General features: G+C 36.6%; 1 protein-coding gene across 2 annotated transcripts in view; it reads left to right on the top strand.

Moving 5' to 3' along the window:
* Positions 1-27920, top strand: part of SLC41A2 (solute carrier family 41 member 2) — a 130785-nt gene that overhangs the window by 73100 nt on the left and 29765 nt on the right. For both annotated transcript variants that reach the window (XM_027107413.1, XM_027107414.1), the window contains 4 exons: positions 2818-2965; positions 7958-8037; positions 20583-20714; positions 21733-21881. In XM_027107413.1, the coding sequence (XP_026963214.1) occupies positions 2818-2965; positions 7958-8037; positions 20583-20714; positions 21733-21881 (509 nt within the window). The remainder of the gene's footprint in view (positions 1-2817; positions 2966-7957; positions 8038-20582; positions 20715-21732; positions 21882-27920) is intronic.

The following is a 27920-nucleotide window of genomic DNA, read 5'->3' as shown; positions in this document are numbered from 1 at the left end:
TTGTCTTTTTGTTTTGTTTATGGTTTCCTTTGCTGTGCAAAACCTTTTAAATTTAATAGGTCCCATTTGTTTATTTTTGTTTCCATTACTCTAGGAGACAGATCCAAAAAAATATTACTGCAATTTATGTCAAAGAGTGTTCTGCCTACATTTTCCTCTAGGAGATTTATAGTATCCAGTCTTACATTTAGGTCTTTAATCCATTTGAGTTTGTTTTTGTATGTGGTGTTAGAGAATGTTCTAATTTCATTCTTTTACATGTAGCTGTCCACTTTTCCCAGCACCACTTATTGAAGAGACTGTCTCTTCTCTATTGTATGTTCTTGCCTCCTTTGTTGTAAATTAATTGACCATAAGTGCATGGTTTTATTTCTGGGCTTTCTATTCTGTTCCATTGATCTATACGTCTGTTTTTGTGCTGGAACCATACTTTTTTGATTACTGTAGCTTTGTAGTATAGTCTGAAGTCAGGGAGTGTGATTTTTCCAGCTTTGTTCTTCTTTCTCAGGATTGCTTTGGCTATTTGGGGTCTTTTCTGTTTGCATACAAATTAAAAAATATTTTGTTCTAGTTCTGTGGAAAATGCTATTGGTGATTTGATAGGGATTGTGTTGAATCTGTAGATTGCCTTGGGTGGCATGCTCATTTTAACAGTATTGATTCTTCCAATCCAAGAATACAGTATATCTTTCCATCTGTTTGTGTCATCTGCAGTTTCTTTCATCAGCATCTTATAGTTTTCATGGACTTTTTTCTTGTAGGCAGCTGTTTGTGGATTAGTTTGAGCCTTACAGGGCTTGGTTTTAAGCTTCACTGGACTAGATCTAGCTGTGATCATATAGTGGCTAGTACCCTGCATTGTGGAATAGACCTAGAGTAGACATTACAATAGGGCTAGCCCTACTACTAAGAAGTATCCCTTCTCTGGTCTCCACTGAATGTTCTCAGTTTTCAAAGAGGCGCTCCTATCTAGGGGGTTAGATCTCAAATGACTTCTAGCCCTTTGTACACTCTGGGCATTTTTTTAGTTTACAAATCCCCAATTGTCTTGGCTTAGCCTTGTGGAATTCACCCTATGCATGCATGGCTTGGTATTCAGTTTGCAAGCTCCCTCTCTAATAGCTTCCTCTTCTCCAGTATTCTTCCCTGTAAATTCCTGCTGCCTTAGACTCAGTCTGCTGAAATTCTCCCTTCCTGAGCTGTGGTCTGGAATGTGCCTTTAGTCAGAAAGCTCAGGCTCTTGTAGGGCTTATCTCATTTCTTTCCCCTCTCTCAGGGATCACAGTCCTGCAATACCAGTTGTCAGTGTCTGAAAACAGTTTACTATCTATCTATCTACATATATTTATAAATCTTCTAGTAATTTCCAAAAACACATTTCAGATTTTGCTCAGAGATGGCATACATCATGTCTACAAAGCTAGACAAATAGCCAAGCCCAAAGTCAATAAGCTTTCCTAAACTCTCTCTATAGGAAAGCATTAACAAGAATGGGGAGAGAATGGATAATTATGATCAAGTAAGGCAATCTACCACAGAGAGGTATAAAAAAATATCCTGGCACTCTGTTATCTGAGTATATCACAAACAGAAAGATGCTAATAACAATGGCAATGATGATTATGTTGCTAGTAAGTGTTCAGTAAATGTTAACTATGTGCCTGGGTGCTATTCTAGTTAAATTACATGTGTTAATTCTCTTAAGACTCACAATAACCCCATGAAATAGTTATAATAATTTTTACCATTTTATAGATAAGGAAATTTAAATTTATAGACGTTAAATTTCTTCTTTTTAAATTTTATTTATTTTTTTATACAGGAGGTTCTTATTAGTTATCTATTTTATACAATATTAGTGTATATATGTCAATCCCAATCTCCCAATTCATCCCATACCACCAGCCCCCACCACTTTCCCCTCTTGGTGTCCATACGTTTGTTCTCTACATCTGTGTCTCTATTTCTGCCCTGCAAACCAGTTCATCTGTACCATTTTTCTAGGTTCCACATGTATGCGTTAATATACGATATTTGTTTTTCTTTTTAGAAGTTAAATTTCTCGTCCAAGGTAAGTTGTAACATCAGATGTGAAACTAAGTAGTCTGGCCAAACTCTGGTTTGCATATTTTTGCATATTAAAGGTTCTGAGTAATTTTGCAGTGAAGAAATCTGTTTATTAAACCAAGTATTTCAATTTCATTTTGGATATTGGAACACTATTCAGAATTAGGAGGATATCTATTATCAATCCATTGGCCAATATTCCATGGAATGCTTGTGCTATAAGATCCTGATGGGTAAAAACAATGTCCTATTAGACTTTATAGTTTGGAGTTAAGAGCACTAACTTCAGTGTCAGACAGATGTCATTTTCTCCCAATTCTTGCTATTTCTTAGTGGTGTTCTTAAGCTCCTAAGCCTCAGTTTCTTCATAAGGTAGGAATGAGTTTCTACCTCATACTTGTGAGGACAATTAAGTGAGACAATGAACATAAAGCGTTTAGCACAATATTTGGAAAATGGTAGGAGCCAAGTAATGTTAGATTTTTTACTGTTGTTACTCTTGTGATTATTACTGTTGTTGTTCACATCTAGGTCACATAACTATTTCAATAAATGTTGAATTAATGTGTTAGCTTTCAGTTACATTATTTAACATTTTTACCTTATCTATAGTTTTCAATTTGTTTGAAATTTATAGAAAGTATATAGCATGAGTGTGTTTGATAACATATCTTCTGGTAAACTTTTAATACTTACATTTGCTATATGGTTATAAGAGAGATTGAAATGTTGTCTCTTTTTGAATTTTAGAGACCTATTACTACATTCCTCCATTAGTTGGTGTCTTTTTCTTGGCTCTAACTCCTATCTGGATTATAATAGCTGCCAAACATCCAGCCACAAGGACAGTTCTGCACTCAGGCTGGGAGCCTGTGATAACAGCTATGGTTATAAGTAGGTTAGTATTAAAGTGTGTGTTTGTGTGTGTGGGGGGGGGGCAGTTATTCTATATGCATGTGTCTATGTATATATTAAAACAAACCAATTGCCTGTTTTTATTTCTTAGGTCAATCATTTTATACAGTTCTTTATTATGCCAAGTAATAGGGATATAGTGATAAGAGTTATTGAAATCAGTGGATGTATGGAACCTCATTTGCTACCAGTTTCAAACTTTTCTCCAACCAAATCCTTACCAGATTGATGATTAGAATGTAGTGGTGTTTGTCTTTGTCTGTGTGAGTTTTAACCTGACAAGGACATTACTTATTTTGAACAGTAAGTGCTCGGATAAGTATCAGAAAACCTTAGAAATGTACATACCATTTGACTACGCCACTTCTAGGACTCTGACAGGACTTAAAGATATAATTATGGATCTATGCAAGTGATTAAGTTGTAAGGATCTTCATCACAGTGGAATTTTTAATAACAAAAAAAAGAGAGAGAACACCTTACATGTCTAGCAATCAGATGTTGATTGAATAAATTGTGGCATAGTCACAAAATGGAATATTAGTCAGCCATCAAGAGTAGCATTGCAACATTCCTTTGATGTGGAAAGGTGTTCGTTATACATTTGGTGAAAGGAGAAAGCTAGAAAAGAATATGAATTTCCTATTAAAGATGGTAGATTGACACGTTTATCTTCTTCCTTATTGAAGCTATTAAAATGACAGTAAAAGAATAAAAAAGCTATACAACCACAAAAACAGAAGGGGAGCAGAGAGGACAGTAGGTGAAAGATTTACCAAAATCAGTAAGGTAGGAATCGGTTCTATGGTTGTTAACTGAACTATCAGAATGAAAAAAGCTAAAACCTAACTGCCTGCAGGACAAGGGGACACCGAGAAGAAGCAAGCTGAACTGAGCCTCAGAAACCCCAAAAGGTGGAGGATTTAGAGACACTAAGAACTTCTGAAAGCTGAAATGAAGGGGATTGGTTGAAAGTTAAAGTAAGAAGCAATTAGAACCTAAAAGCCCTTTGCTAGCTTGACCACCCAGGTGACTGCCTCCTCCCATTCTATAGAAGACAAGAATTAACCCTGGAGAGGGTAAATCATAGAGCCTCTGGATTTAGAATCACCTGCACCAGTGAGGCTGTGGATTAAACACTGTATAAAAAACAAGAATTAAGGAAAAGTCTACATGCTGAACAATGAAAACCCGATCCCACTTCCTTTTCTTTTCTCATAGAATGCTGGCACTCTGGCTTTTACCCCCAGGCAAAAAATTAGATAATTCCTTTCTGGGGAAGCTCATCAGCTCAAAAGAAAAACCTGCAAAAACTGACCCTGTGGATCCTTTAGTGAAAGAGCTACATGCCCATCTGATCATTCTTCAGTGAGGCCCGCCTGCTGACAAGTTCTGCGCTTGTGCACAGAGAGCTCCAGATATGCTTTGCAGTATCCCTTAAGGAGGAGCAGACAGTAAACGGTCGCCAGACATTTGGTTAAGGCTTTTAACATGACAGAGACAAAAAAAAAAACAAAAACGTTCCCCCAAAATTGCAGGCATAGTTGAAAAGTCTCCAAAAACGATCACCAGTATCCTCAGAGAAATTAGAGAAGTTATGGCATCTATAATGTAAGAACAGAATTTTCTAATAAGGAGGATTTGAAAAATTGGAAGAGCTCTTGGGAATATAAAAATGTATAAATAGTAGAAACAAAAAGAATCAGAAGAAAAATCTTGAGGGTAGAGTTGAGGAACTATCCTGGAAAGTAGACCAGAAAGCAAAGAGGTGGACAATCGGAGCAAACAATAAGGAGAGGAAATTATCAAAGAAATAATACAAGAAAATTCCCCAGAATTGAAGAACATGGGCTTCCAGATTTAAAAGGCCCCCTGAGTACCTCGCACAATGAGTAGGAGGGACCCCAAGCAAAGCACATTATCATAAATCCCAAAAGCTTCCAGAGAGGAAAGTCCAGTTGCATATAAGGGATTGGGAATTGGAATGATGTCCAGCTGCAACACCAAGTGATTCCCTCACAATTCTGAGGGAAAATTGTTTTGAACATAAAACATGCTCACTGTATCAAGCAAACATAAGCGTAGACTCAAGAAGCTTTCAGACATGCAGGATCTCAAAAAATTTATTTCCTGTATACCCTCTCATATAAAAGCTGAGAGAAGATGTCTATCAAAATGAGGAAATAATCAAGAAATAAGATGACACGGGAATGAGGAAACCTGTGACAACATGTGGTTCATTTTTCTATGATGTAGATTGTGTTTTCCTGGAGGATTTGGTCAACAGGATCCCATGAAATGTTGGGACCTGGTCATAGTACATAAACCAAGACCCATCGTGGGGAGGTGAAGGGAAGGTACAGAATGACAGCTGAGCATCAGACCTACAGAGCAACTGTCCAGGTTGGCAAGACAGTGACCTTAAGAAGGAATGTCTCTAAGGGAAAAAAAGGGAACTGATTGGTTACCTAATGAGTATGTATTCAGAGGCCATTCATTAACTTTGTTCCAAATTTGATTCTGAATTAGTAATAAGTACCTAAAAAAAATTAAGAAAAATATGAAACAAGGCAAAACAGTACAAATGGGGAGATCTCAACGCACTTTGTGGCCCAGTTGTGAATAATGATTTCACTGTTAAAATAAAGTAAAACCTAAATATTTCACCAAAAATTATAATATAACCAGATTGGCAGGATAGAGGAAGGAAGGGAATTGTGAAGGGACTAATGTGGGGAGGGAAGGGTAAGAGAGACTAAATGCTCACCTGCCATAGTGGACGTCATTAGGTAAATGTCTAAAATTAAAAATCAAGAAATAGTATAAACATGCTGTTTAGAAATAGAGGATTAAATGCCAGAAGAAACAGTTAAAGAAGTTAAAAAGAATTGCTAGTGGAGAGCAGGATGTGTTGTTAGGGCTAGGGGCTATTTTATAAGCTTTGTGGTACTTTCGCCTTTTAAATGATGCATGTATGTTTGTTTGATAAAAATCAAATTTAATACAAGTGAAGAAAACTACTTTTACAATTTGAGTTTTTATTTTTAAAAATATACATGTTTTGGACTTCCCTCGTGGCTCAATGGTTAAGAATCCGCCTGCCAATGCAGGGGACACAAGTTCGAGCCCTGGTCTGGGAAGATCCTGCATGCCACGGAGCAACTAAACCCGTGCGCCACAACTACTGAGCCTGCGCTCTAGAGCCCGTGAGCCACGACTACTGAGCCCCCGTGCCACAACTACTGAAGCTTGTGAACCTGGAGCCCGTGCTCCACAGCAAGAGAAGCCACTACAATGAGAAGCCCGCACACCGCAACGAAGAGTAGCCCCCGCTCACCTCAACTAGAGAAAGCCCGCGTGCAGCAACAAAGACCCAACACAGCCAAAAATAAATAAATTTATTTTAAAAAATATATATATATATGTTTAAAAATGTCTGGGAGGCTATATATCAACATGGTAACAGTATAATCCTGAATGATGTAACTGTGGTTGATTTTTTTTTTTTTTTTTTTTTGCGGTACGCGGGCCTCTCACTGTTGTGGCCTCTCCCGTCACGGAGCACAGGCTCCGGACGCGCAGGCTCAGCGGCCATGGCTCACGGGCCCAGCCGCTCCGCGGCATGTGGGATCTTCCTGGACTGGGGCACGAACCCGTGTCCCTTGCATCGGCAGGAGGACTCTCAACCACTGCGCCACCAGGGAAGCCATATGGTTGATTTTTCTTCTTTTTGTTTGTATTTTCTAATTTTTCTATGATAAGTTTTTATCACCTGGGTAATAAAAATATTTTAAAATTATTTTAGCAAGTGTTCATGTTATATACACAGCATGATCTGTGTGTTTTGGCATGGAGATTTATTCTTTGACATATAACTAGTTTATTCTATGAAATACATAGTTTTTTAAATTACGTAGTAAAATATTTCTAAGGATGACTGTTTTTAGACTTTATAGTATACTTTTTAATGGGAACTCCTAGCAGTTTAGGCATATTTAGCCATTCATTTATATTATTAAAGAATTAAAATAGTAAAGATTTAATAATTTCCTAATTTAACTATCAGGTAGTGGTAAGAACATTTGATCTGATACTTTGACCATCAACCCTGTTCTCTGACAGCATATAGTTCATTTTTCTGTAACGTGAATTGCATTTTCCTGGAAGATTTGGCAACAGGATCCCATGAAATACTGGAACTGACACTGTTTTATAGTACGTAGACCAACAGACTGAAGTTAACCAATTGTTAATGGTCTTGGAAACAAACAAACAATTGTTAATGGTCTTGGAAACAAACAAACAAAAAATCTCCAAGCTCCATTGAGACACTGAGAGTGTGTATCTTGCCACTGTATAGCTATATGTTATTTTTCCAGACCTCTGTTCTTCAGATCAGCTCTTTCTATGGCTGCAACTCATTGTTTTAATTTACCAATGGTCAGACACTGCAATCTACTATATCTAGTTTTAACACAATAAAAGTCATCTCTTTAATGGCTTGCTTACTTCAAATATGAAAAGATACTCTTTAAACCTTTTTTTAAATTATAAGGGTAATAAATGCACATGGTTTTTAAAAAACTAATAAGTACAGAAGGATACAAAATGACCATGAGTCTCCTGTCAGTGTCACCTGTAGGGGTGGACATTGTTAATAATTTCTTACATGTCCTTCCAGACATTTTAATGCACTTAAAGTATATGCTTTTTTCCTTTTTACGTGTAACGTATGTAAACATGTAGACCAGAAGGAGAGCCCTGAAACGTGGGGCTACAGCTTATGCCATGTTTTGTTTTCACCATTTTGCTTTTGACAGTGATTTTTACTTTGAATATTTTTTCTTTTTATTCAATTTTTCAAATGTCTAAATATTTTATGTTTAAAAATAGGGGTGTTTGTATATAAAGAACAACTTCCAATTAGTACATTTCCTTTCCTCTTCCCTAAATTATATGCTTTTGCTTCTTTCAGCATCGGGGGCCTTATTCTGGACACAACTGTATCTGACCCAAACTTGGCTGGGATTGTTGTTTACACACCAGTTATTAATGGTAAGAATTAGATACACTGTTTCATAATGATATCCTATCTCTCTATATCCTTAGGTACAAACAGGAACCTTTGAGTTCAGATTTTAAGAGGTCTGTCTTCCCATTCTATTCATTTGATTTTCAATCCCAGGTTGTTGCTCATGGTGGAAACTACACTGTATGTTCTCAGTATGCAGAACACATTTTTGAAAAGAACTCTCACTTAATCTTATCTCTAGATATTAGTTTGAGAATCAGACATACCTGATTTTTAAGATTCCTGTGGCAAAATAGGATATTCCAATTCTATATTATCATTAACTTTGGGCTTACCTGCTTTCTTGTGCTGCTGTGTTGCTGTCCCTGTCAATTTTTGTGGATAAATTAGAGTTAGCTAGGTTTAAGCATTGCTGGAGTCAATTCACTCCATTAAAATCTATCACTCCTCTGTTGATCCCTTTCAAATCTGCCTTATATTTTTTCTTATCTATAAAATGGGAATTATAATACTTAAATTCACAGGGGTTTTTATATAAATTCCATTTAAAAAGACAGATTTAATCCAGTCCTACTGGCTTTTGGGCTGGCATTCACTAAATTGGATTTTGGTATAGCCTAAGCCAATATAATTTAAAATAATGCTACCTGGGGAAAACTGTATCACAGGATATATGACACATTTAATATAAATTACTTTTGTATATTTATGAATAAGAAAATATGATATACAAAGGCAACTTCTCTAAAATCTAATTTCATATCTACAATTTTTACTGAACATTTTAATTTTGGGGTACCTGAACAAATTTCCCCTAGAGATGCCCCTCCCAGTTTTCCTGGTAGCACCATTCTCCCCATCACCTGCCCTTAACATCATGGACCCATTTGATTCAACCTGGCTCTTTCATCCTCTTTGAATAGATAATGACCAAATCTTGTCTATTTGTACATTAACATAATTCACTTGTTCATTTATTTATATAACAAGTATGTCTTACTACTGTAGTCTACTAATGTCTCAGTTCAACCATCATTCAAGTAATAAAGTAGGCTTCCTGACTCACTCCCTATTCAGTGCAAGTTGAACGTCACTAGTAGATGGGTCTACCGTAAACATTGTTTTTATTACATTAGTTTTAAGCTGATGAACTTGACAGTGGTTTCCTCCTGCCTGTCAAATCAAATTAGAACTCTTCTGCCTAGCTATCAAGACTCTCTCTATATGCTCTTGGACGCACACAACTTTATCCTTTATCATTGCGACTTGCTTCTTGCATTGTGGCCATACAGAGATCTAATTTTCACTGCCTGGAATAACTATCACTTTCTTTCCCCCTGTCCGAATCCTCTCAGTGACTATTACTTGATGAATTCACTAGCATGAATATTACCCAACAATGACTGTTAGAACTGTATTGCCCAGCATCTCAGTGAGAAATTTAACTTAAATTACAACCCCATTATTAGTAAGATTTTAGTGAGTATCTCTGTTATTTTGCCTTTTACAAGAAACAGTTTGCTAAAGTGCCCTCATTGGAAGTCTGTGCATGGCATGGCATAGTGGTAAAATCTTTTTTCTATCTCAGTAAGTAAACCTCTTAGTTGGGTATCACAGTGAACACATTTTATGTTACATTATGCTCTTTAAAAACATTGATTGAGAAGATTCACTCCATGCTTCTCAAAAAAGTTGTAACTTCTGAGAACTGAATTTCATTTTAAGTGTGCTGAGACATACTATTTAAAAGACCCCTCCCTGTTTTATCACCATCGTCATCATCTGCTATTTTTTCCATATTTATTTACTTATTTATTAATTTATTTTGGCTACACTGGGTCTTCGTTGCGGCATGCGGGATCTTTAGTTGCAGCATGTGGACTCTTAGTTGCGGCATGTGGGCTTCTTAGTTGAGGCATGCGGACTTCTTTAGTTGCTGCATGCGAACTCTTAGTTGTGGCATGCATGCGGGATCTAGTTTCCCACCAGGGACCGAACCCAGGCCCCCTGCATTGGGAGCGCAGAGTCTTACCCACTGTACCACCAGGGAAGTCCCCATCATTTGCTATTTAGTGAGTACCTACTCTGTGGCAGATTACTTTTAGTTCTTTTATGCATGTTATGTTATTTAATCCTCAAATAAAGATAAGGTCTCATATCTAGCAAATGGTGGTTTAAACCCAGATCTGCTTGATATCCCAAAGCCTGTGACTTCTTTCCTTCAAAATGAACAGCTACTAATTTATCTGTTATATTAGATACGGGAATACACACTTTGTTTAAAGTAAGGCATATCTGTGTTGATACTGTGATGAGGGTATCTTTTAATGCTTATTAACATCTCTCAGAACCAGTAACATTTTTAAAAAATATATTTCATGTAACGATAGTTCTCGAGGTGTTGAAAAGTGAGTTCTGTGGTCAGCTAAGTTTTGGAAACATTAGGTTAAAAAGATTTCTTTTCCACAGGATGCTGTGAGTCTCCCCTTCTGGAACTTTTGTTAGAGAGGGGTTGGAATTTCTGGATCTAATCTTCTTTCTAAACCCTAGACCATACTTTGAGAACTACTGATCTAGGTCTTATTATATCTTTATCACAGTCTACTTTCAAATAATAATATATCACTTTACATAAAGGATAAGAACCTTATATTAGTATACTTGGATTTTCACTCTTTCTTATGGGCTCTTTTTGTCATATGTTTTACTTTGCTATAAATCCTATAACATTATTTTTGCTTTAAACAAGTATGTTTTAAAAAGATAAAAAATGAAGGGGTGGTATCTTGTACATTTCCCCAGATTTTTCACACTTTCAGCACTCTTCTTTCCTTTGTGTAGATTCGTATTTCCATCTGGCACTGCCTTCCATCTTCCAGAAGAAGCATCTTTAATGTGTCTTACAGTGCAGCTCTGCAGAGAAAACAGAGGCTTTAGGCAGGTGTCTCCCAGCTTCCTTCTCCTTCCTTTCCCTTCAGCTCTAACAGTGTCTACTCTTAACCTTTTTCACTCCATCTCAGAAGAAGAGCAGACTCTTTTATCTAAGACCATTACACCTCCAATGGGATCCTTACTCTCAGTTATCTTAACTTTTCCTGTACCTTCCATACCTTCCTCTCTTCCATCTTTCCTCTTTTTTTTTTCATCTTTCCTCTTTAGTTTACAATTGTACTCGACTCTTTCGTTCTAAATCACCTTTCCCACAGTTTTCTGCCTTCTCAAGCTTCTGTTTTCTCCCTTCTACTCTTTACAACCAAACTTTTCAAAGTGTAGCCTGTACTTGTAAAATTTCTTACAATGTCTTCCATCCCTCTCACTCTACATAACTTTTTTTACTGAGTTCCACAGTGACCCCCTAATTACTTTATCCAGTAACTTGTTTTCAGTCTTCATTCTGTTCAGCTGTTTGATACTAGTTAATCTGCCCTTTTGCAACTCTCCCAATTCTCCTCCCATTCTCTGAAAATTCTTCTCCATTTTCCTTCACTAACTCCTCCGTTCTAACTGCCTCTTTAAGTATGTGTATTCTTCCAGACTCTGTTCTTGATCATATTCTATTCTCACTTTTCACCTTCTTTATGAGGGATATTGTCTAGTTCAGAGGTTTTCAAAGTGTGGTCCCCAGACTAGCAGTATCACCTGGGATCTTGTTAGAAATGCAGATTCTCAGGCCTCAGCCCAGACCTCCCATGTCAGAAAGTCTAGTGTAGAACCCAGCAATTGATTCTGACACATGCAAATGTTTGAGAACCATTTGTCTTAGTTATGTGACTTCAGCTCTCTATCCCCTGTCTCGACCTTCATTCACTTCCAGATCCATACTTTAAACAGATATTTCCACACGGAAGATCCAAAGCTCCAGATTGAACTCATTATCTTCCCCCCAAACCTGCTCTTCCTTCCGGGTTTCCTGTCAGTTAGTGGTATTATTATCTACACAAACAAAACATCCCAAAATCACACACTCCCTTTCTCTAAATGCTCTCTCTTTTCATCTGCTCTTGAAATACCTTCTGAGTTAGTCTCAACCCTTTGTCTCCCCGTGCTCCCTGGTTTTTGTTCATTCATCTTCCCTGGGTACATCTGCATAAATTGTCTCCCTGCCTCTACTATCACCCAGTGTAACCTGTCTATCCTCCATACTGCTGTTAGAGTTAGCTTCCCGATCAACAAAGCTGATCCTGTCCCTTGCTTACGTAAAGATCACAGTTAAGTTTCCTGGAGATAAAGTACAAATTATCTAGCGTAATATACTCAGTAAGCCCAATCTGCCCTAAAATCACCCTCTCTAATCTCATTTCTCCACCACTTCACCAATTCTTAAAATTCTCATCTTGTTGAATTTTTGTTGCTTTCTCAAAAAGATCATGTCATTTCTCTGTACCATTCCTTTGTACCTGATGTTCCCTGTCTCACTTCCCTTCTTTTACTTACCAAGTTCTGCTCATTCATTCAGACCCAATTAAAATGTCACCTCTTCTGCAAAATAGTTCCCTTTGGGAATTCCCTGCCAGTCCAGTGGTCAGGACTCTGCACTTTCACTGCCGAGGGCATGGGTTTGATCCCCAGTTGGGGACCTAAGATACCGCAAGCCATGCGGCATGGCCAAAAAAAGAAAAAAAGTTCTCTTTTCTATGTTTCCACAGCATACTTTTAACATACATAATTATTTTATATGATGATTCTTTTTTGTATGACTCTCTAGTGCCTAGAGATAGTGCCTAGCATGTTAGGATTTGGTAATTGCTGGATGAATAAATGCATGAGTTTAAGGAACATGCTTTGTTTTGCTGCAAAGTACATGTCACCGAATTTGAAGTTATCTTATTAAATAACACAACTTAGATTATACCCGAAACATTTCATATACTTAGGAACTGGTGAAGTGCATTAAAAAAAAGGCAAAAAATAAATAAATAAATAGAAAAATGGTTCTTACTATTTGTATAAAAAACTAGCAGTGATGGCAACGTTTATTACTTTCCTTAACAATTTCTCCTGCGTGTAACCATAGAAATTGGTTTCTCAGCATTTCCTCCTCTTTGGTATATTCTACAAGCTTTTTAGATAGGAGTGAATATTTATAAATTTATTTATTTATTTATTTTTGGCTGCATTGGGTCTTTGTTGCTGCACGTGGGCTTTCTCTAGTTGCATCGAGTAGGTGCTACTCTTCATTGTGGTGCGCGAGCTTCTCATTGAGGTGGCTTCTCTTGTTGAGGAGCACGGGCTCTAGGCGCGTGGGCTTCAGTAGTTGTGGCTCGCAGACTCAGTAGTTGCGGCTTGCGGGCTCAGTAGTTGTGGCACACGGGCTCTAGAGCGCAGGCTCGGTGGTTGTGGCACACGGGCTTAGTTGCTCCGCGGCATGTGGGATCTTCCTGGACCAGGGATCGAACCCTTGTCTCCAGCATTGGCAGGTGGATTCTTAACCACTGTGCCACCAGGAAAGCCCGGAGTGAATATTTAGATAGGAGCTCTTTAGATACTGAAAGAAGTTAGCAATCCCAGGAGTGAGTATTTGGTGGACAGAAAGAGTTGAGCTAGAGATCAATTGGTTAGAAGAGGGATGAGCTCAGTTAGTGTAGCCAGGGGAAATGATTCAGAAGGAACCATTTCTTCAGTGGTTTGGAAGTCATTTGAGAGTTCAGTTTTTGTTGAGTAGAAGCAATGGCTAAATAAATGAAGGTATAGCCTTAGATAGAATGTTATGAACAATCAAAATTTAAAAATTACATTTCACATAACAACAAAGATGAATTTTAGGAACTTAATATATGTGAATTATCCCATTTCTATAAAGTTCAAAAGCATGTTTAGGAATACACATATATGTGGTCATACATAGAAAACAAGAGAATGAAAAACACAATTCAGGATAGTTACTCTGATTGACGAGGAAGGGCATGGGATTGGGGAGGGCACATAGGGTACTTCAAATGTAAAAATCATGCTGTATTCCTTTTCTTAAATTGGGTGATGGGTACATGGGTGTTTTTGCAATATGGTTATTTATAGCTTATATGTATTTTATAAATATTATTTCTGTATCTATTATATATTTAGTACAAAATAAAAATCCTGGAAGTAGCACTTTTAGATTTCTTATTAAATGGTTGACTATGAAAAGAAAAGAATTAGAATAACAGCTAGGTGTCCAAATGAAGAATTTCCAAGGTAGGAGGGATATAGGTATGTTTATTGACAAGGAGGCAAAGGAGTAATAGAAAAGGAAAGATGCAGGATGCATGAGAGATGGTGAAGAAGGAAAGGGCAAAGTCCACAGAATGATGGGCTACAAAGTAGCCTTGGAAAAAAAGGATACCCCTTATTACTTCAATGTGGTAAGAAAAGGAGTCCTGAAGAGAGACTAAGGTGAAGGACCTTACCTATAATGACATTCTCAGTTGTCCCAAGAAGGTAGATAGATTTCCCAACCTGTTTCATGTCGTGACACACACAGAAAATTGTAATATTAGATGGCACACTAGGGAGAAGAAGGAGGCCACTTGGAACCAGAGGCAACCAGCCTGCCCCTGCAGAGCTTCGAAGGTCAGTATCTTGACACAGCTGTAAACTATTCAAGGCATCCTGGTTTGGGAAGTTCCGATCGAGGCAGTGTTTCTCAACCTTTTTTTCATTATGACCCTCTGAGGGAGCCATTTAAAACCTTTTTTCCCCTAAATGTTCCCACCCATGAAATTTTAATATCACAGATATCCAATTTATCCATTTCTATACTGTATGTATAGCCGTGCTTTATACATAAAATGAGTGAAAAATTTTTTTCTCCCCCCAAGAACAAATTTTTGTCCCCACTAAGAATGCATGATCTAGGGTAAGGGAAGCAGAAAATTTGGAGACCTTGTAAGTCACTCATCAGGTTGCCGACACGTACACCGGAAGGAAGTGGTAGAGGTGAATGTGCCTGCCCTCATTTAGAGGAAAGGGTCTTCACTCTGAGGGGCTTACATGTATTTCTTCTTAAAAAAAAGAAAAAAAGAAAAAAATGGAAGACACATCTCCCCTATCCCTTTGCATTTCTTAAAACTAAAAGAGCAGTTCCTGTGTGTGAGTTCTGATAAGGAGTCATGAAAGGAGGAGAGGTGAAAATGCAGAGATGTGTGGAGATGGCCAAAATATGTAGGTATATATGGAAGATACTAGATCTGCTGTGCTGTTGATTATAAGGCTTTGCTTTTGAACAAAATGAACTTTTATTTCAGGTTCCCTTAGGAATGCCCAAAAGAATTATTGACATAATTTGAAATATATTCTATGGTGTGAAATCTATTCTGTGCTAAACATTTGCTGGAAACATATATTTCTAAATTTAATAAAGCATGAAGTTGGATTTTAAAGCAGTCCTTTGATGAACCTTCTGAATTTGTTCATACTATCAAACTTTCTGTTATCAGTGGAGCTCATTCTAGCAATAAGGCACTTAGAAATTAGGTCTTATGGATACTGAAAGCTCTCACTAATTATTTAGTATGTTGAAAATCTGTTTTTTATTAATGTTATTAATTTATGTGGCAATCTTTAAAAGCTCTCTACTAGCTCTAGTAGTGCAGTTAGTCTGTGAGGAATTTAAGTAATTTAAAAGAAATGCTGGGGGCTTCCCTGGTGGCGCAGTGGTTGAGAGTCCACCTGCCGATGCAGGGGAGCCTGTGCTCCGCAACGGGAGAGGCCACAACAGTGAGAGGCCCGCGTACCGCTAAAAAAAAAAAAGAAATGCCGATGGACTTGCTCTTAATAGAAATGTAGAGTATGTTGTGATAGCGAGAAAGCATTTCTGACATTAAGGGAAGCTATTCAAGATAATAATTCTGCTATAGTTTAAAAATATAACCAGTGATCATGATGAGATCATGATGGGGTTTTAACTTCATGAGAAGTTAAAACTTTAATAAGTTTCTATACTAATTATGTTAATTATTTTGTCTTTCACATGATGCCTTTAATCTACTTGGAACTGATTTTTGTGTATAGTATGAGAATAGGGGTCCAATTTCATGGTATTTTTTGGCATATTAATAACTGTCTTGGTACTGTTTATTGAAAAATCTATACCACTCTTTATTGACCTGCAGTACCTCTTTTGTATATCACAGATTTCACGTGTATGCGTGTGTGTGTGCATGTGTAGTTATCAGGTTAAAAAACTACCCCTCAATTCCTGGTTTGCTAAGAGTTTTTAATAATAAATAATAAAATGATGAATTTTATCAAGTTTTCTGCATTTATTCATATAATCATATTATTTTTTCCTTCATTTATTTGTTAATGTACCGTATTATATTATTTTCAATTATTAAATCAGCCTTACATTCCTAGCATAAATGCAGTTTTGTTGTGATGTATTACACATTTAACATTTTGCTGGATTTGGCTTGCCAACAGTTTGATATCTTCTTTACATTTATTTTTATTCATAAGATTGGCTTATAATTTTCCTTTTTCATATTGTCATTGTTGGATTTTGAACTCAGAGTTATGCTAGTCTCATTATGTGAGTTAGATATACTTACTCATACACTTTATACTGTAAAGTAATGTAAGATTTTGTAATCTATTCTTTTTATTATTATTTGTTACTTAAATATTTGGTAGAACTCACTTGAAAAAAACAACAACAACAAAGCAAACAACCTATGTGGACCTGGTGATTTTTTGAAGAAGATTTAAAATTTTAGATCTAATTTCTTTAGTCATAGAATGATTCAGATTTTGTATTTCTTCTTGAGTTAATTTTGTTAAGTTATATATATTTTAGAATATTTTCCCTTTAAATTGTCAAGTTTATTGGCATAAAGTTGTTCATAATCTTATTTTTAAGATATCGGTAGTAATTGGAGTTATGGCTTCCTTTTTCTTCCTGTTGTTTGTCCCTACTCTCTTTTTCTTTTCAGATAACTGATATGTAGCTTTATTGATCTTCTCACTTTTTTCTCTTTCATTACTTTTCTTATTCAAGTTTGTGTTTATATTTCTATCTTTTCCAACTTCTTGAGATGGATGCTTAGGTCAGTAAGTCTTCCTTCTTTTTTAAGTATGTGTGTTTAAGACTTTAAGTGTGCTTCTCACTACTGCTTAAGCTGCACCTCACCTGCTTTTGTATGTAATATTTAATTTCCATTCAAATACAAATGTTTAAAATTTTCTATTATGATGTCTTCTTTAATTCACAAGTTATTTAAAGGCATGTTCTCTCAGTTTCCAGATAGTGAAGGCATCATGCCCTGAAGGTTTTTTTTTCATGAATAAGTTTTTAACTATGAATTCATTTCCTCAATATAGGGTTTCTGACACTTGTGATATTTGGGGCCAGATAATTTCATATTGTGGGGGGTGGGATCCTGTGCACTGTGGTTTGTTTAGCAACATCTCAGGCCTCTGCCCACTTGATGCCAATGAAACATCCCAAATTACGACAACCAAAAATGTCTCCAGATGTTGCCAAATCTCTTTTTTTTTGGATTGGGGGTCGATTATTGGTGGCAAAATCACCCCCAGCTGAGAACTACTGCTTCATAGATATAGGGCTATTCATGTTACCTGTTTCTTGCCAAGTGAGGGTTTTTTTTTTATTTTTTTTTTATTTTTTTATTTTTTGCTGTTCGCGGGCCTCTGACTGTTGTGGCCTCTCCCGTTGCGGAGCACAGGCTCCGGATGCTCAGGCTCAGCAGCCATGGCTCACGGGCCAAGCCGCTCCGCGGCATGTGGGATCCTCCCGGACCGGGGCACGAACCCGTGTCCCCCGCATCGGCAGGCGGACTCTCAACCACTGCGCCACCAGGGAAGCCCCCAAGTGAGTTTTTATAGTTTGTGTATTTCAAGGAATTTTTAAATTTCACCCAAGCTATTATTTTTTGGCATAAAGCTGTTCATGGTATAACCATATTATTCTTTTAATCCTGCATAGTCTGTAGTAATGACTCCTCTTTCATTCTTAATATTGAAATTTGTGTCTTCTTTTATTCTTGATCTATTCAAAGAAGCAGCTTTTGGTTTCATTTCTTTTCTCTATTGTTTCTGTTTTCTATTTCATTGATTTATGCTCTTATACTTCTTATTCCTTCTTTATGCTTCCTTTCAGTTTAATTTTTTTTTTTTTGGTTCTTAAGATGGGAACCTTTGATCATTGATAATAGATCATCTTTTCTAATACAAGATTTAATGCTGTGAACTTCTAAGGACGGCTTTATGTGCAGTACTCATCTCAATATGTTGTGTGCACAAATCTCAATATGTTGTGTTTTCGTTTTCATTAAATTCAGAATATTTTAAAATTTCCTTTGTGATTTCTTTTTTGACCTGTGGGTTATTTAGAAGTGTATTGTTGCTTTCCAACATTTGGGGGAATTCTCAGATATCTATCTTTTCTGTTGTAGCCAGAAAACATACGTTATGTGTTCCAGTTTATTCAAATTTATTGAGACTTGTTTTATGGCTCATAGTATGGTCTATCTGCGTGAATGTTCCATGTGTATATTTGTAAAGAATACGTATTCTGCTTTTGTTGGGTGTTGTGTTCTATAAATGTCCTATAGATCAAGTTGGTTGTTATTATTGTTAAAATCTCCTGTATAGTTTTGATTTTTTAAAAATCTGTGTATTCTACCAGTTAATAAGAGAAGAGTGATAAAGTCTCCAAGTATAAATACCAACTTGTCTGGGTTTTTTTTGTTTTTTTTTTCAGTTTCATCCGTTTTTCCTGTAGGTATTCGGAAGATCTATTTTTAGGTGCAACTACATTTAGGATTGTTATGTCTTTTTCATGAGTTGACCTCCTCAGCCATTATTCAATGTTTGTTTTTCTCTCTGGTAATATCCCCTGTTATAAAGTCTTTTCTTTCATCTTTCTGATATTGATATAGCCACTCTAGCTTTCTTTCCCCTGGTGTTTATATGGTATATCTTTTTCTGTACCTTTACTTTTAACCTATTTATGTTCCCATCTTTTAATAATGCATATTGTAACCTCTTTCCCACTAGATCCTTTAACATATTAATCATAGTAATTTTAAAGTTCTTGTCAGATAGTTTCAACACCTGAGTCCTGAGTCTGGTCCTATTGACTTCTTAACTCCTGACAGTAGTCTGTTTTCTTTATTGCTTTTTACTGTCTCAGAAATTTTTTATCAAATGCTGGACATTGTGTATAAAAGAACATTGGAGATTGAGATAAATATTATTTATGCCTTACAGGCAGGCTTTTTCTTCTATTAGGTCATTAGTATGGAGGACTGTGTGAGTCTCATCAGTAGTTGAGCCGGGTCTGGTTTTTGTGGTTGTTATAGTTACCTTCAGTGCACCACTGACTTCAGATTTATCAATGAGCTCCTGCTACCTTATGCTCAGTGTGAAGCTTGGAGCGCTGTATGCCTGGAGCATGAAAGGCTTAACTATCTGTGCTCTTGCTTCTCTTCTCATGGTAGGTTGTTGATGCTTGTTACATGGTGCAAGGCATGGGATGGGATTTGGAATTCTCTTGCACTAGTCTCAATCTTAGGCAGTTCCTATGCACTTGGTCCACAGAGGTGAGGCCTTCTCAATGTTTCTTAAGACCAATCAATCACTCAGATTGGTCTTAAGCAGGAAGATTTCCTTCCACTTCTCCAGCAGTAGACAGCTTTTGCTTCTACTCTTCCTCCAGTGGCAGTTGATCTTTGCCTGGGGTCAGGTAGCTGGAGTGTTTCCTTCATCACCTCAAGCAGCTTTTGTTTCATATGAGAGAGGGAGTCAGAAATGGATGTGATTTCTTGCTGTGTGCCACCAAGGTCGGCTCTCTCAAGTGTTCTGTCCTACCTCAGTCTGTCTCACAAGTGCCCAGGGGAGGCTTGCAGAAATAGTTGACCCGTGAATGTAGACTCCCCTTGTGTCTAGGGTTCCTAGGTGTTCTAGATGGTTATGTTAGCCCACACTCAGCATTAAAGAATTTGAAATTTTCAGTTGTTTCCTTCCTACTTGCTTTTATGACTACTACCTCTTCCTCCCCATAATCTGTTAAAGGAGAAAGAGTTTGGGTGTCCTAACTTACCTTGGGGGCACTTACCACCCTTTGGAATTCATTTCACTTCTAGGCATCAACTCCCCTTCCTCTGAGTATTTGAGAAGATAATCTAGGTTAAAAGATGACTTTCTTGAGTAATTTTTTCAGTGTCTTATACCCATTTCTTTAGTAACCTGAGAGACATGTATCAAGCCTTGTCTATTTGAATAAATCTAGCTTGTTTTCCCTGTCATTAAGATGATAAACATGGAATATCTTGTTACCTAGTTTTATATCTTGGTTGTGATAGTAATTTTTAAAAATTAGTTACTCTGCTTTCAGACCAAAGAGTGAGTTAGATTTGAAAAAATAATGAATGAGTCTTTCACAGCAGTGATTTTATGTCTTTGGAATATCTACCTCAGCATTTAATAAATCAACATTTCAGAAGAGTTCTTTGTTTGTTTATTTTCTTGGCCCAGGATGTGACATAAAGAGGCTTGTATTCAGTTGAATGTATGCACATTATTTAAAATATGAAGATAACTACCTTGTTTGTTTTTCCTTATGTTTCAGGTATTGGTGGTAATTTGGTAGCCATTCAGGCTAGCAGGATTTCTACTTACCTCCATTTACACAGCATTCCAGGAGAACTGCCCGATGAACCCAAAGGTGGTTACTACCCATTTAGAACTTTTTTTGGTCCAGGTAGGTGCTTATGGATTCTTGCATATTTTATTTCAGGAACTATTGCTCTCTATGAGTATAGGCAGGCAACATTTGTTGAATACATATTTTGTTTGTGAATATTGCATAGTTTTCCATTTCTGAGAGCTAAATAGATTTTAAATACTAGAATAGATTGTATTCACTAAATCTCAGTGAACAACAAAAAAAACAATTTGAATCAATTCTGCAGTTGCTGAGGAGCTTTGTATAGTTTTTCTCTTTCTCTGGGATATCTTGCTTTAGGAGTCAGGAAAGAGGAACCTTGTGCATATAAGAAAGCACTGTTAGGTGATTTAGGGAGACAGATATACCATCTGTCTTTTGTATATTAATCTTTTGGACCTTTCTAAATGTAGGCATTTGATTCTAAGCAGAATGAGAGGGGATAACCTCAGTTACAAGGACATTATTTTGTCCCAGGCGTATGATATCCAAAAAACTAAACCACAATTTTAAATTCTTGACAGTTTTTTTTTTCTGATGAAAATAAATGTAATGTAATAAATGTAACTTTTGAATGAGGATCAGAAATGCCCAGTCTTTTAATTGCAGTGAAAGAATTCTAAAGGAAAAATAAAATTAAAACATTTCATAACCAAAGGTCCTCTATTAGAAGATCATGAGATGTCATTTAGTCATTAAAATGGTCAATAAAAAGGAATTAAATGATGTAGGGAAAAAAACCACATTTCAGTACTTTAAGAACTTCATATTTTTTCTTTTGTCTTTCCTCTGTTTTTATAATAGATATTATAGTTTGACCAGTGTTCTTCATAGCATGTTTTTATCAACCACCTTTTATTTAATTAATATATAACATATAGGGAGAATTTTTAAAAATAAAGTGAATTGTAAATAGTTAAAATTTATTTTTAGAAACTGAATTTTATGTGATTCTATGCACTATAGTAACTAGAAGTAATCCTCAAATTTTAACAACTGTGACCTATTATTCACCAAAATATGATTTTAACAACTTTTACATTTTATATTACAGGAGTAAATAATAAGTCTGCTCAAGTTCTACTGCTTTTAGTGATACCTGGGCATTTAATTTTCCTCTACACTATTCATTTGATGAAAAGTGGTCACACTTCTTTAACTATAATCTTCGTAGTAGTATACTTATTTGCTGCTGTGTTACAGGTAAGAGTTGAAACCTCTTGCAATCTCTTTTATGCTCAGATTGATGTAAAAGTGTAACTGTAAATCTAAAGGCATAAGAAATATTTTAACATTTCAAAAATCAGCTGAATGCCTTCATATTGATTTGATCTTCTTAAAACCAATAACTTTTAATATGATTTGATCAATAGAACCGTTGAATTTCCTGTTTCCTAGATTCTGTGTCTTCCCTTTTATTTGTTCTCTTCTTTTGTATGAACACATCTTCAGATAAATTCCTGAGAAAGACTGCTGCATAGGAGAAAAATTTTTGAGTCTTTGCATTTTGTAAAATGCTTTTACATGAATAGCTTGACTGGATATAGAATTGTTTCTTTTAGAATTTTGAAGGCATTGCTTCCTTGCTTTTTAACTTCTCCTGCTACCATTGAAAAGAACAACACATGCCATTCTCACTGCTGATCTCATGGTACAGAACTACTTTTATCTTTCTAGAAGCTTCTAGAAAGAAAATCTTCTCTTTTTCCCTATTGTTCTTAAATTTCTTCTGGTATTTATCTATAAGTTTTAAAGTAATATGCCTAAATTTCTAGTTCATGATTAATCTTCTTTAGACTTTTGCTAATAGAAGTTGAGGGTTTGGGGGCTGTTATAATGCCACATCTTTCCCATATGGTTTATATAACAGTTTTTGGTTAAATTAGTAGTCAGTGTTTCTATTATTGGGTCTATCTAAACATTGTTTACTATAGAGCCAGATATTGTATTATATTTCCTTTTTGTGTATTTTACTTTTCTTTGGGTTAATAATCACATCTTTTTCCATTTGCCTCATTTTCCATAAACCCATCCTAAATTTTTTTTCCAACTGTTGCAGCTCTATTTTGGCTTCTTAGCCATGGCTTCTTGCTAAGCTTTGTAGGATTTGGTACCTCCTACAGTGAGAAATCCTAATTTAAGAGATGCATTCAAATAATTCTTTGAAAAGATAACATTTGAATTTGGCCTTCAGGGGGTTTGTAGGAGTGGAGCTGGAGGGTAAGTATGTGGAAAGAAACTGCATTGATGATAATGATGTTAATGAAATTAACTGACATTTACTGTGTTTCCTGTATGACCAGCATTGTTCTAAGTGCTTTACATGTACAGATTTACTTCATTCTCACAAATACTCTCTGAGATTTGTCCTCCTGGTGTAAATCAGTGATTTTTAAAGTGAAGTACGTGCAAAACAATGCATTGTGCGCAGAAAGAGAAGATTAAAACTTCTATTTATATATGTCTACCTCATTTGTTTAAAATGTCTATTTTCTCCTGTTTTTATGATTGCTTTACAGTAAACATTAGCACAGTGTTACGTAAGTATACTCATTTATATTGAAAGGGCTGCATAAGCTAAAACTTTTGGAGGTTACTGAGTAAAAGCATAGAGATGAGAAAGCACAGAGCTTATGCCAGAAAGAGCAAGTAATTCATACAGAGGATATAACTAAAAGAAGAGAAGGTGAGGTTAAGAAGGTAGATTAGGGCCAATGTAGAAAGGCTTTAAATGCCAGGCAGAGGAGACAAGAATCCGCTCATAAAATAACAAAAACGCTTATGACTTAATTGATATTTTTAACTTTTCTATAATGCTTTATAGCACCCAAGATTTTGTTAAAAGTCACTTATCAAATCATTCATTCATTCATTCATTCATTCAATAAACCTTCATTCTACTAGGTGCAGGGATGGGTTTTAAATCCCAGGATGAATAAATTCAGACCCTATCCTCAAGGACTCATAGCCTGGAGGGAAGACTACTACATGAACAAATAACTATATTATATTGTAATAGAATATAAACGCTGGGAATAGCTATGCGTAATTTGCTGTCAGAGCTTGGAAGAAAAAGCAGCTAATTCCACCTCGGGAGTTATATTTTTCTACTATTCAGTAGGGACAACAGTTACTTCAAATGCATTTTTACTACTGGCTATCTTTATTGCTACATATGATATGGTCATTTATTATAATTTATGTTCTCCATGTGTGTAAGTATTATGAAAAAGATGCATTCCTCAATCCTATGGGAAATATTTAAGAGACTATTCTTTGGTCTGTTTGTAAGCATGCCATTTTTAGAGCAAGTTCCTATTTAGAGCAAATATTTCAAATATATTTTCTTATCCCTCTTCACTTCATGGATGGATTTGATGTTTATGTTTATGGTTCTGTGCCAACATACTATCATGCATCATTTCTCTTAAGTTCATGAAGGATATAAGAAATTATTCTGAATTCATAAAAATATTAGATTTCAACCTTATGCTCACAGTATTCCTATATGTCTTCTGTTAACCTCTGACCCAAATTCTGACCAGTAAAGTTTGAAAAACTAGAGTTGAGGAGAGTAATTATTAATCTCTCTGTGTCTCAGTTACCTCCTCTATAAAGTGGGAGGGATACAGACAGTCCGACTTAACGATTTTTCAACTTTATGATGTGCAAAAGCGATAACGCATTCAGTAGGAACCGTACTTCAAATTTTGAATTTTGATCGTTTCCTGGGCTAGTGATATTCGGTATGATGCTCTCTTATGATGCTGGGCAGTGGCAGCGAGCCACAGCTCCCAGTCAGCCACGTGCTCATGAGGGCAACCAACTGATAAACCGATCCACTTAAGACCATTCTGTACCCAACCATTCTGTTTTTAACTTTCAGTACAGGATTCAGTAAACTACATCAGCTATTCAGCACTTTATTATAAAATAGGTTTTGTGTTAGATGGTTTTGCCCATCTAACTGTAGGATAATGTTAGTGTTCTGAGCATGTTTAAGGCAGCCTAGGCTGAGCTACAATATTCAGTAGGGTAGTTGTATTAAGTGCACATTCGACTTACAGTATTTTCAGCTTATCATGGTTTTTTGGGATGTAACCTCATCATAAGTCAAGGAAGATTTATAGTGTTACCTACCTCATAGTCACTTTTGAGGATTAAATGAATTAATTACATAAAGCTTGCTTCATAGTAGATGCTATATGTGTGTTAGCTGACACTATTGTTGTTGTTGTTTTAACATGGAATTGTAAATGGTGAGCCATTAATCTCTGAATAACAGTTGGATTTTTTTTAAATTTTATAGTATTGACTGAATTTTCTTATGTGTCTTTTACAACTTTCATTTTTATGGGTTTTAGTTTTTATTTTCTCCCTAAGAATCAGATAATCTGCCAGAGTAGATCTTTGGTTTTGCACCTGACATTGTGCATTATTTCAATGCAATAGCTTAGAATGAGATTGTAAATTGTCAAATCAAATCTTCATGCTCTGACACTAACATATATAACACATACATGAGCACACACATTCACACATCTCTTTAGAGACTGAGGTTGAGATAAAAAATCTTGACCTTTCCCTGCCTACTTCACTCAGTCCAAAGATGGACAGAATAAATAAGTACTTTTTTTTTTTAAGACTTTTTTCTTTTTGATGTGGACCATTTTTTAAAGTCTTTATTGAATTTGTTACAATATTGCTTCTGTTTTATGTTTTTTTTGGGTTTCTTTGGCCATGAGGCATGTGGGATCTTAGTTTTCCGACAAGAGATCGACCCGCACCCTCAGCATTGGAAGACGAAGTCTCAACCACTGGACTGCCAGGGAAGTCCCTAAATATGTACTTTTTAAAGACAAAGACTCCTTCACCACTTAAGACTCATCTTTTAATATCCTTTACTTGACTGACTTCCTTTTTGGATGTGGATTAAATTTATATTCAAAACCTTGGTTTAAGTCCCAGCCCTTATTCAAATATTTCAGTCCACACCAGTCTTCCCATCACTAGACTCTATATTTTGATTGAATATTATATAGTAAAATTTTCTAATGCCTGTTTAATTTCTCTCCGCCTAGATTCCTACCTCCTTGAGGGGAGAGACCAAGACTTTTTTCTTTTGGTATTCTCCACAAGACATGATAGAGTCGTTGTTTTTTGAATTCTTGATATTTCACTCTCTTCCCAGACTAATGTTCTTTAAGGAAATTTCCCCACACCACCTAATTTCCCCAGCCAACTGAATGAAGGAAATCCATTTGGAAGAAACTTTATATTGAATTTATTATAATGACATCATGACAGTTCTTTGCAGTATTTTTGCATTTACTCAGCTGTCATCTTCCTGGAAGCCTTTCTTGAATACCTAATTTGGTGCCTTTATTCTCTGTTCCCATGGTACCTTGTGAATACCATTATCCTAGCTTTTCTACTTCACATTAACATAATCTGTTCCTGTGTCTGTCTCACCCATTCTAGAGAAAGGGTCTTTGTTTTACACATTTTTTTAATCTCTAGCACCCAGCCCCATTCCTAGTGCTCAATTAGTATTTGTTAAACTGAATGACTGTATCTTGCTAGCTCTGTCACCCCCTTCAGGAAGAAGAAAGTTTACAACTGTATTTAGGTACTAGAAATTCCAGAAAAACTGAAAAATCTGAATTTTCTTCTCTTGCTCAAATTTTCTCTCTTTCACTGACCTAGGTATTTAAAATTAAAAAAAAAAAAGAAAGGAAATAAAAGGTAATGAAAAGTAAAACACAAAATATCACAAATTGTATCAGGGTTCAGTCAAAATTACAAGGATTTACTGAAATGTTTAGAGATGACATGACTTGATATCCAGGGAAAGTGCAAGGTTTTTGGCTTTAGATAAAGGGAATTGGAAATGAGTTGAAAATTGATGAAGCTGAAGGATGGAATGTGAGACTGCTGTGGGGATAATGTGTAGTATTCTGTGTACTTTTGTGTATGTTTGAATTTTTACATAGTAAGGAGTTTTTTAAATTAAGGTTTTTCAGAGCATTTTTTTTTTTTGCGGTACGCGGGCCTCTCACTGTCGTGGCCTCTCCTGTTGCGGAGCACAGGCTCCGGACGCGCAGGCTCAGCGGCCATGGCTCACAGGCCCAGCCGCTCCGCGGCATGTGGGATCTTCCCGGACCGGGGCACGAACCCGTGTCCCCTGCATCGGCAGGCGGACTCTCAACCACGGCACCACCAGGGAAGCCCTTTCAGAGCATATTGACTTCCTAATTTTGGTCCTGTAGCTGACTATTTCTTACTTAAAGTGAAAAGTAAAAAGTAAACTTGAGTTTGAAATTGTTTGAGACTTAGAATAGTCGAGTTCATGTCTTGTTCATCTTAAGTGCACACTGACTCCGTTTTTTGAAGCTATTTTTTAAATTTAAAAATCTGCTTACATGTCACACATTTCATTGTTTAGGTATTTATTATGTGTCTTGAAATTAGAAGGAACATAACGAATGTGTTTTTGTTGTGTCATTAAGTCCACTGAACCACAGTCAGTAGGTGTGACGGATTATACTCTTCCTCCTGTTCCTGCCCGGTGCCCAAGAGCAGTCAGAGTAGTTGGAATATGTCAAGGCTGGAGTAATGTGCAAAAGGCATCCATATTTAGTACACCACCAACCACACTGCATTTTAAGGGGTTTTTTTTTCAGCATTAAGGATGGGTCAGCACCAAGCTGACCATGCTGATCACCCATTCTTCCTTCTGTGCCATGAGTCAGCATTTGTGAGACTGCTAGCTGTGGCTAAGGGTACAGTCACTGGCTTTAGAACAGAATTTTTCATCTGTGTCAACAGATTAGCCCACTGAACCCACAACTTTGATTTCACAGAACCAGAGTAGACTTTCTTCTACAAACTTAGAGATGATTGGGTTCTTTCTCTCTAAGCAGTCATTTCCTCTGCCTTCACGTCTTTCTTATTCAGATGCTCTATTGACTGCTCAAAACCTGTTAATTTGTGATATCAAAAGCGTAATAAGGAATTCCAGGCTGTGGTGGACCTTGCTGGCCTTCCTTCTAAGATGTACAGAAGGGGCTTCCCTGGTGGCACAGTGGTAGAGAGTCCGCCTGCCGGTGCAGGGGACACGGGTTCGTGCCCCGGTCTGGGAAGATCCCACATGCCGCGGAGCGGCTGGGCCCGTGAGCCATGGCCGCTGAGCCTGCACGTCCGGAGCCTGCGCTCCACAATGGGAGAGGCCACAACAGTGAG

The sequence above is a fragment of the Aethalodelphis obliquidens genome, unplaced genomic scaffold, assembly GCF_003676395.1.
Source record: "Aethalodelphis obliquidens isolate GAN/ISIS:26980383/991018 unplaced genomic scaffold, ASM367639v1 scaffold8, whole genome shotgun sequence".
NCBI lineage: Eukaryota > Metazoa > Chordata > Mammalia > Artiodactyla > Delphinidae > Aethalodelphis > Aethalodelphis obliquidens.
Note: the sequence above shows the minus strand (reverse complement) of the source record. Positions and strands in the feature narration are given on the sequence as shown.